This window comes from Scardinius erythrophthalmus, assembly GCF_964197995.2.
Source record: "Scardinius erythrophthalmus genome assembly, chromosome: 24".
NCBI lineage: Eukaryota > Metazoa > Chordata > Actinopteri > Cypriniformes > Leuciscidae > Scardinius > Scardinius erythrophthalmus.
In genome coordinates, this window is record NC_138244.1 from 11,722,445 (window position 1) to 11,733,281 (window position 10,837).

The window sequence follows — 10,837 nt, forward strand, 5'->3', positions numbered from 1 at the left end:
CTGCTATCCACATTAACTGTAAAATAACGAATATACATTATTCATTTTTCGTTTAGAAGTTGTTTGTATAACTTATCTTTCAGTATGTGTAACTTTATGACTTGTTTTAGATGGAGGTGTTACCGGAGGCAGATTGTGAAGAGGACGCTACTATAATAGATGATGAAGACGGTGTTCGAGAATTGAAGAGCAGGCTGTCTAACATACGAATAACCCCCACAGTTACACACATGTGAGGTTACTAAAGTTCAAAAACATGTGGTAAACTCTTGTTAAAGCAATGAGCAGTGTTTCTCCATAGGAGTTCCTCCCACACGAACACGGTGGATGTTTACAACGGCCTTAATCATTAGCCACAAACATGGGTGGTATATTATCGGGTCACGCATGTGGGGTAGTAGACCAAGGTCAAACACCTCCAATGTTTTACTTTTACAAAACTATTGGGTACATTAGTGTACAGAGTAAGTTGATGGTAAAACCCACCTACCACGGCCTCAGTGTAAAGTGGATTGTGTTAACCTTATAAGGAAGAATGTCATAAAGCTGTTCAAGAAAAGGTCCAGGTCAGGGTTATTATAGCTAACTAAATCTGAAACCATAAAAACATTTTTGCTTCTTGAAATACAATAACCATTAACTCAAATTAAATTAATTCTTTAAAAAACATGCCAAACTTTAACTTATTTTATTTCAGCCAATTGCCATTTCTCATTTTTCATTTAATTAAACTTGATGTACTAAAATACAAAGCACCTTAAACTTTTTATCAAGTTCCTCAAACCATTCCTGAACAATGTCTGCAAATGGCCACTTCCACCAGGGAACACCATTGTCATGAAGGGGTGTACCTGGTCTGCAACAATGTTTAGGTAGGTGACACGTCAAATTCACATCCACAGGAATGGCCGGACACAAGGTATCCCAGCAGAACATTTCCCAGAGACATCAGTGGACAGGGGAGACTCTGATTGGTCTGCACAGCAGGGTGTGATGCACTGTGTGTTGTGACACATCCTTCCCATAACCACTATTAAAATTTAGTGTGACTGTGTGCCACAGTAGACCTTATGTTGGCTAGGACCAGGTGGGATAGCCTTCGTTGCCCTTATGCATGGATGAGCCTTGGCTTGGGCGCCCAACACCCTGTTGCTGGTTTGTGGTTTGTCCCTCCTCAGACCCCTGTTGGTAAATACTCACCACTACTGACCCGGAACAACCCACAAGACTTGCCTTTTCAGAGATACTTTGACCCAGTCGCCTTGCCATGAAATGTTAAAGTCACTCAGATCTTTATTCCATTTCTCCATCATCCAACACTGATTATGAAAACTGATTGTTTGCTTACCATCTAATCTACCCAGACCTTAATATGTGGCCTTGTTAGGAGATGATGATATACAGTACATTACATGCAAGTGATACTCATAATTTTAAGAGTAAAACAACAATGAAACATCTTTCTATTCACTGGTCTTTATTCTTTACTGTTTCAGAGCAAAGCCAAGACCTCAAGTGGACCTTTCCAAATGTCCATCCTCATATAAGGAGAACTCCTCACAGGAGAAGCTCATGCTTGCGATGGCTGAAAACTTCCGTCAGCAGTATGCTCTTTTATATCCTGATAACAAAGCGCTTCTTCTGTGCCCTGTAAATGAGTGCGGCGTTCAGGTGCCTACAGCAAATACGCTTTCCAGACATGGCAACATTACCACAAATGACTTAAATACTCTTATGTTTTCATGATGTTTTCTTATTTCACTGTACATCAACAGAAATTTGTAAGCACCACTTTGCGAAGGACGTTGCTGCCGTATCCTGAACTGTACAACTGGGAGGGATGTGCCAGTTTTGTGTCTGATTTTCTCTCGTTGGAGCTCCTGGATCCACCATTTGAACTTGTGAGAATGTTTCCCTATTAATTGCGTTTAGCTTGATCTAACTTGACTTATGAGGGTTGTTTTCGCCTTTTGGACTCGAAAACATGTTTTTTATTTCATTTCTGTTCTATTCAGCCCAAGCAGCTGTCATCGCCCACCTGGGTTCTGAAGACTCAGAGAGGCACGTGTTTTGATTTCTCCAGTGTGCTGTGTAGCCTGTTGTTGGGCGCAGGATACAACGCTTACTGCGTCAGTGGGTACGCTACTAAAGAGATGTGTGTTCTCGATCAGTCACGGCAAGAATGTCCCTTACTGCAGACTCAAATCCAAGTAAGTACGGAGTTAAAACCATACACTAGATCACTAGCATGTATAACAAGTTTTATGGCATGTCAATTTAAACAACTCATCACTCAGTCAGTTTGTTTGATCGTTTATATGTGACGATGGCTTTAAAATGGGGTTTCAACCTCTTTTAGGCCCCTTGGCGGATAGATATACAGAGTAGAAACTAAAACCTTAAATTAAATAAAATAAAATAACAAGTTTTTTCAGCTAGTTGCCAATGCAACATTTATCATTTTATTTTATTTTAACTCGATGTACTAAATAACTAAAAATAAAATAAAATAAAAACACTATGTAAAAAAACCTTCAAAATGACAAAAACAACAAAATTAAGTACAATTTTTAAATGAAAATGGAAAATATACAAAGAAAATTTTTTACAAAATATTAATAAAACGTATAATAATATCTCAATGATACTAAAATAAATAACAGTGATAGAGAGCAGGAAATTAAATAAAATTGAGAATTGATTTTAAGCCTGACCTGTGACATGTACCATAGTAATGTATTTACATGCTTTCTGATGCCTAAATTGCAAAACTGTAATAAATTATATATATATATATATATAAATTATAAATTATGTTAATAGAAAATCATAAATTATCATACATTTATTCATGTAGTTAGTTTCATAATCTATTGATATAAAATGACCATATATTTGTACTAGGGCTGTCAATCGATTAAAATTTTTAATCGCGATTAATCGCATGGTTGTCATGAGTTAACTCGCGATTAATCGCATTTAATCGCACATTTTTTATTTGTTCTAAATATACCTTAAATTAATACTTTTCAAGTTTGTAATACTCTAATCAACGTGGGCATTGATAAATATAGATGCTTTATGCAAATGTATGTTTATTATTGAAGCCATAGTCAATATAGCATGAAGACGAGACATGTTTCAAAGGTCATAGATGTTTTTCAAAGAACTTGTTCATGTCTATTAGACATGTAGAAAGAAAAAAGAAATACCAGGTTCCCATTACTTCTCTTTCTTTGCACTGAGCAATTTACTAACACAAACATGTTTAGATTTTTGCATGACAGGGCAGCTCTTCTGAAAATGCTAAATGTACATTTAGCATTTATTATTACATTGTAGTTTGTCTCTCTCTGTGCCCATTTTGATGAAGATAAATTCTCAATACATTCTCAATAAAACGTATATTTTACTGTTTCTGTTGTCAAACAACGGAATGAATTTGAAATGGTGACTGAAACGCGACCAAATAAACATAACCAGCTCTCCCTTCCAAGACGTTAATCTGCACAAAAATTCTGATAATCGAGCCGTCGTCTGGTGAAATCAAATACACATAAGCTAAAGACAATATCCGTGCTCTGATTTCGGCTATATTTGTAAAATTAGAGAAGCAACATAATATCTGTGTTTAACTGAATTAAAGCGCTGCTCCTCCGCGTGAGACGCAGAGAGAGAGAGAGAGAGCGAGAGAGAGAGAGGCGCGCGCGCGTGCTGGGAGAGCAGTACCGGCGGTACCGGTATATTCTCAGAAACTAAATAAGGTTTGGGCGCTTTGTTGAAGGGAAAAAAATCGCTAAAGGGGTCTGCAATCATGGCCGTAACCAGGGTTTGAAAATTAGTGAGGTCCGGGGTGAGGTGCAGGGCCGGATTAAGAATTCGGAGGCCCCTGGGCACAATGTGTTGTAGGCCCCCCTTAGGCAGGCCAAATGTATAGTTTGTCAAAGGATATTTGAATTTTGCATTAACAGTTTTAGTTTACTGACTTAAAAGTAACTTTGTTATACTATGCTGGAGTAAATTTCATAAATGATCGTTCTTTCCCATAGGATTTTGTAAAACTATGATGGGTGGACCTCTGTCCCTCTAGGGGGGTTCGGGGGCATGCTCCCCCGTAAGAAAATTTTGTACATTTTAAGGCTAAATGCATCAATCTGGTGCTCTTTGAGAGCTTAAAATTAAGAGCTTCAACGGGCTTCAACCCATGAACTGTGCAAAAAGAAAAAACATTGACTTGTACCTGGACATTAAAGGGGGCTCAAACTTATTTTTTAGTTATGATATAGAGTTTGTCTACATTACATTATCACTGGTGTTTTAGTATGCCAAACAATTAGTGATATATATATATATATATATATATATATATATATATATATATATATATATATATATATAATATGTATATATATATATACTGTATAAGAATATGACACATAGGCCTACTGATGATGAATAAAGTATAAGGCTATTAAATAGCAGTTCCAAAATAGTTTTTGTAAATACAAATAAGTTGGTATGTCAGACCACAATCATTTAGAAATATAGTGCAAAAACACAGTGAAAATAAGTGGCATTTTTGGGTTAAGGAAACAACAGTAACCATGGTAAATACACAATACTAACATGAGCTGTTAATGAACATGACCACTGATCCTGATGAATAGAATGAAAATTGAATGAACATAAACCTGCATGTAAATCATTCCAAACATGAAGTAAGTTGCGGAATTTATTGGCACTTTTTGGTAATTTCATGACTTACAAATTGACATCAACTACGATGTTGTTGCATCATGCTTGTAGTTTCTTTTGCGCTTTATTTATAATAAAGTGACATAAAGCGCTCTGCCGCATTTGCGCGTGTAATTGAAGAGGACGCGCAACGAGACTGACGGGACAGGAAAGTACGTTTTGTTTAGGTGAGAGACTTTTTATTTCGTAACAAGTTACAAATAACGTTAGAATAATGATACAGATCTGTATTATGCTATTGTTTTTGATAGTGTTGTAGCCTACATTTCTTACAGATAATCATGATCATTGCGTTTGTCTTACCGAATTTGGTATCTTCCTGTCAGCAATTACAGTTTGTCTAAGCTTCTTCTTTTTATTAATGCCACGAAAAACATTAAAAAAAAACAAAAAAATAATAATAATGAGAAAAAAAAAAAAGCTTGTGTTTTGGAAAAGAAAATTAATATATCACTAGCCCTAACATTCAACTTTCCACTTTATTAACGTCCTAAAGTGTCACAATAAATGGGAAAAACGAGTCCAAAAGACGTATAATAGGTGGATCTGGCAACACAGAGGCTGCACCCGCGCCCTCACTCACAACCATAGACTGTAAGCTCACAACGCGCTCTCAAGCCCCGTTCACTGTTCCTTCTCTCAGCGACATGAATTGCAAACACACATATGACGTAGCTTAAACGGCTAATTAATCATTCAGAGAGCTTGAAATTTTATTTTTGAATATAAAAAAATGACCGAGGTCCGGACCTCGGTGACCTCATAGCTGGCTACGGCCATGTCTGCAATGTGGCTAAGTTGCCAACACTGTGTATCTGCATTTCTCCAACTAGGTTTTGGGCCACGGGTCAAACAGAAAATATGCGCTGCGTTAATCGTCCGTTAAAAAAATTAGTGCCGTTAATATGATTTTGCGTTAACGCGTTATTAACGCGCTAAATTTGACAGCCCTAATTTGTACATTACTTATCACTTGTCACATACTTATTTTAATATGGTAGGACAATGCAACCTTTAGCTGAACTTCAGCTTTTTTTTTAATTAAGGGGTTAAAGGTAATATTTAGGGCCCGAGCACCGATGGTGTGAGGACCCTATTGGAATTGCTCCGTTTATGTATTTTTGTATTTCCACATCTTTTTATATATTTTCACAAAAATTACACTGTAATTTTCAGTTTCATAAATCGTACGTTTTACAAGGAAATACCATTTCAGTCTTCCTTCTTCAAAATGTCATGTTTTATTTAAAGGTGCAGTAAGCGATTTCTGAGAAACACTGATATTTGAAATCAATCCCAAAAAACACACCCCACCCCACCCTTCATTGCTCGAGCCCCGAAATGCAGGAAACTGCAATGCAAGGGGGGATGTCTCTTTATCATAACTGAAGCTAAGCAAAATAATGCTTTGCGAAAAAATAAAGCAGACTTTCAGCAGTGTTTCTTAGAAATTACTGCACCTTTAATGTTACTTGCAGTTACTTAGTGAAATTTACCATCAATTTCTAATAATAAAAAAAATGTAAGTAAAAAATGTTTACAGTGTAGTTTGAGCAGGCTCTCTGAAGTATGTCTACAGGTACCTTAGAGGTTGTAGACCACAGCTTTAACACAGCAATTCCCTTGAGCGGTCATATTGAAATCAGTTACTTCTGAAAACCTAAACTGGATGAATTCATGTCATGGATTATTTTGTATGATCTGTTCAGGAGAAAACAGAGGAACCGGAGAAGAGAGTGAGGACATTTTCTGTGAAACCCCCACGCGACTTGCACAGCAACTTTGAAAAGCTTCAAGAGGAGAAACGGCACGCAGAAGCTAAAGAAGCTGCACTGAAGGAACAACTGGAAGCTGAGAGACTTGAGAAGGTTGGACAGAGAATGTTTCAGTGAAATTCAGTAGAGTTTTTGTTTAGCATTTTCACCGGTTCCTTTTAAACAGGAGAAAGAACGTCCACCACCCGACCCTCTTCTGGGCTTGAGAGTTCACAGCTGGGTTCTGGTGCTCTCAGGGAACCGGGAGGAACCTGAGAACTTCTTCATTGACCCTCTGACAGGCAGGAGCTACTTCACCACCAATGAGAACTTTCTGGGGATAGAGAGCGTCTGGAACCATCAAAACTACTGGGTCAACAAGCAAGACTGCGCTTTCGGTTGTGGGGTCAGTGTCTCTTAGAGTGGATGTGCTATTAATGTGAGGATGACAAGCATTGGAGAGTTCACCGGGTCTGTTTGTGTCTGCAGGAGATGACCTTTGACTTGGGCGATCTATCAAAGTGGGAGTATATGCTGTGTGGCCTAACTAGCCAATCTATATCAAACATTTCTGAGCCAAAGACACCCCAAGAGTCAGAAGATGAGGAAGAAGTACAGAAAAACTGTTCTTTACTTTTGATCCCATTATTCATTTAAAGAGATAGTTCACCCAAAAATGAAAAATCTGTCATCATTTACTCACCCCCATATTGTTCCAAACCTGTATAAATTTCTTTGTTCTGTTGAACAAAAATGAAGATATTTTGAAGAATATTTATAACCAAACAGTTGTTATGCACCATTGACTAAATAGTCTAAAGATATCAAAATATCTTCTTAAATGATGACAGATTTTCATTTTTGGGTGAACTACTGTATCCCTTTAACTGTTGAAGTTAAATCCACACTAAACCTGCTAAGAATCTATTACATCAGATGTAACCACCTATTATTTTTTCTTCTCAAGGAGGAAATGGATAAGCTGAAAGTGTTTGAAATGCCTCGATCTTGGGTGACTAAAATAGATATTTCAGCCCCAGGTCAAATTCTCACTCTTACACATAGCCTTTCATCCCTTATCCGCTATCTCTTGAGGTGAATTAATCATCAATGTTCTGTTTTTATTTTGTATCTTTATAGATATGGAAATGCGTTTTCCAGGCGGTATGAAGGTTATCCAGTACAGGAAAGCCAAGCTGGAGAAGTTTGCCCCTTACCTTCTGAAAGATGGTCTTGTGACCAAACTCACCATTTATAAAGACCTTGATTGTAAGACCTTTGCAGATGTTTTTGTTTTCAACATATAAAACACACCTCGTCATGTTGATCATGTGCATTTAAATGAACAAAAAAATCATGTTAAAGGCATAGTTCACCCAAAATAAAAATAATGCCTAAATAAATACAATTTATTAATAATACTTTATTATTATTTCAATATAATTAACAATAATTAAAAATATTATTTATTTTTCATTTATTATTTATAAGCATGTTCATTTAGCCTTTACCTTGTGTGTTGACATGTTAAGTATACATTCTCACTTGGTCACTTTCATAAATAAATATTATGCATATTATAAATATTCTGAATAAATATTATTTATTTATTTATTTGCTTGTTATTTTAGCCTTTGTGTTGACACTCTTTTTTTTTTTTTTTTATCAGGCACACAACCCAGCACTATTAAGGAATGGTTCAGTCACCGAAGTGACTGTCTTGACAAGAGAGAAATTCACACAGACAGCAATGTGATATCTGAGCATTTCAGGCCTGGAAGAAGGGATGCTCTCAGATGTAATCTAACATACATTTTCTATATATTACCGATGTCAGTAAGCATGACTCGTTACATTACTAATGACTCGTCAACTTCAATAATACCAGTTTTGCTCAAATTGTGTCAGGGCTCTTGGGGTTGGGGGGACTGCTCAACAAAAATTGTATTAATTAAAAAACGGATTGTTTTCAATTTAAATGAAATCTCAATGCATTTTTTCCTATGTGGATTTGGTAACCAAATTAGTTGAAACATCAGTTCACAAAAAACAAGCCTGGCATTTTAAAAGTTTCATTTTGTTTAGGTCACAGGTACGTCACTTTAGTTCCTGAGACGTCCAGAGAGCGTCAGATGGACTTTTATAGTCATACTCGCACTGACAATCTAGCCAGAAGAATCGAGACGCCTTTCATAATGACAGAAACCTTTAAAGATCGGACTGACTTCCTCTTTTATCGAAGAGTTGTTTATGAAAAGCAAGTCAAAGTGATTTGGGCTGGAGAGGCTTTTGAACAACGGCCTCTAAGGGTAATGCTCTCTCAACAAACAGGCTTGACTTTTAATCTTTAAGCAGTTTAAGCTTATATTATCTTGCTGGTATAACATTAACCAACAGTATACTAAAAGCTACATATTTTGCTTCTAGTGGCCTTGCTAACAATAAACAAATGGACATTTTATTTGGGGTCTCCAACAGAGGGTGGAGGAGTGGTTCCACAGAGATACTTCTAAGCCGGCAAGAAAAGATGTGGCTGAACGGGTCTTTATGATGTCTGACGGACAGATCCAGGTGACCTATCATCAAGAGGACGACAGGATCATCCCAGCTTGGCTCAACTTCACGAAACCCAAGGAACCGGCAGACTCGCAGAAAGCACAAGCTTTTTCTCCACAGATGGTTTCTGGCTTTCAGGTCTGATGTCACACATAAAGAATTACTTTGATCAAAGTAATACAACAGTGTTTTATTTGCACCTTAAAAAAAAAATCATACAAAACATACAAGAAACAAAGACAATGCTTTGAGAAAAATCTCAATAGGCCTTTTTATGATATTTTATTGTCTTTGTGTTTACGGCTTGTTTCTTTTTGCGTGTTCAGGTGGATCGTTCTGCGAAATCCTACAAGAACTTGCAGTTGTATGAAATGCTTGTGGAATTGATGAAGGACGAGGAGAACGTTGAACTTCAGATCAGAGATTCGGAAAAAGCGGTATTACAGTTCACAAGCGCCACAACAAATGTTTTTGTTTAGCCGATCATATTGACGTTAGCGTGTGTGTTTCAGGTAAAGTCCATTCTTTCTTCGAGAAGAAAGGAGGAAAGTAATACTGTTCTGCTGATCTCTATATACAACACTATGAGGAACGCGATTACCCATCGGCACATGGAACAAAAGGTGAATACGGTCAACCACATTAGTTAAACGGTCAACCACGTTCATCGCACTGATCCAAACTACCACCTACCTCTGGTTCCTTTCGTTCCTCAGGAACGGATGGCGAAAGAAAAGAAGCAGCGGCAGGAAGAGAAAGAGCTGAGACAACCAGAAGCCTGTCTGACTGAGTTTGATAACAAAACCAGCCGTAACCAGAGCAGAATCAAAAAGGCAAGCTAGTTCAGTCAAGAAGATTTAGCACCTTCTTAAAATACTGCATAAATTCATAATTGCATACAAACATAAAACAGCTAGCTAGCCGTTTTAATCTGATTGGCTGATTTTGAATGATGTTTTTATATGTTGAATAGATTAATCGCCACTTAAAGGGATGTGTTCACAGTTCTTTCTGGCTAAGCGGGCCAGAATACACTTCTAGTGAATTGAAATCATCTCAAACGTCTTTGTTCAGGAGGAAGAGGAGTTGCTGAAGAGCCAGCTCACCTTGACCGCCGAGGACGAGGACGACTCGCTTACTGCTCTGAAGCCAAGTTCAGGATCCACATCCTCAAAATGAGACTCAGTTGGTACACATCTCAAATCATTTGCTGAATTCTCTTATGACAACTTTTTGAAGTATCTCATCTTGTTTTTGAAAACGGTACAACTGTATCCAAATTAACCAGTTGTAGCTAATTAATTTGGAGGCGTATGGGCAGATCTTCGCCTTGTTCATTGGCTTGCGAACAAGCATGTTGGTACATTTTGCTTAAATAACAGTAAATCTGTATGCTGTTTTTGTAGACACAAGGAGAGGGAACCTCAGAAGAATCTGGCCCTGGAGGAGAATGTAAAAAGACATCCAAAGTTGGCCAGTCACTCGCTGTGACACAAGACAAGTGCATCCTAGCGGTCTACCACACAATCATATTACTATCTGGGACACTATCTTTCAGGACATATCTCTAACCGTCACATATGAGCTCAATAAAATGCTCTGTTGCATCATTTGAGAGGTTATTTTCCTTTTGACAAATGTCGAGACACAATAACTGATAAACAATCAGAAGTTGTTCAATGTCAAGTGGCTAAGTCACAATTATGCACTACTGTTCAAAAGTTTGATTTTTTTTTTATGTTTTTGAAATAAGTCTCTTATGCTCACCAAGG

At 37.3% G+C, this 10,837-nt stretch overlaps 1 protein-coding gene across 1 annotated transcript; it reads left to right on the forward strand.

Annotated features, from left to right (window-relative positions):
* Positions 1–110: 110 nt before the first annotated feature.
* Positions 111–10,556, forward strand: ccdc135 (coiled-coil domain containing 135; the record flags this gene model as incomplete). Its single annotated transcript, XM_081355835.1, is given in 18 exon segments — positions 111–232; positions 1,497–1,671; positions 1,776–1,901; positions 2,016–2,210; positions 6,465–6,623; positions 6,697–6,915; positions 6,999–7,121; positions 7,477–7,549; positions 7,650–7,778; positions 8,179–8,307; positions 8,595–8,818; positions 8,988–9,203; positions 9,392–9,502; positions 9,578–9,688; positions 9,782–9,898; positions 10,140–10,191; positions 10,194–10,252; positions 10,473–10,556. Coding segments are annotated over 18 exon segments (2,424 nt in total).
* Positions 10,557–10,837: the final 281 nt, after the last annotated feature.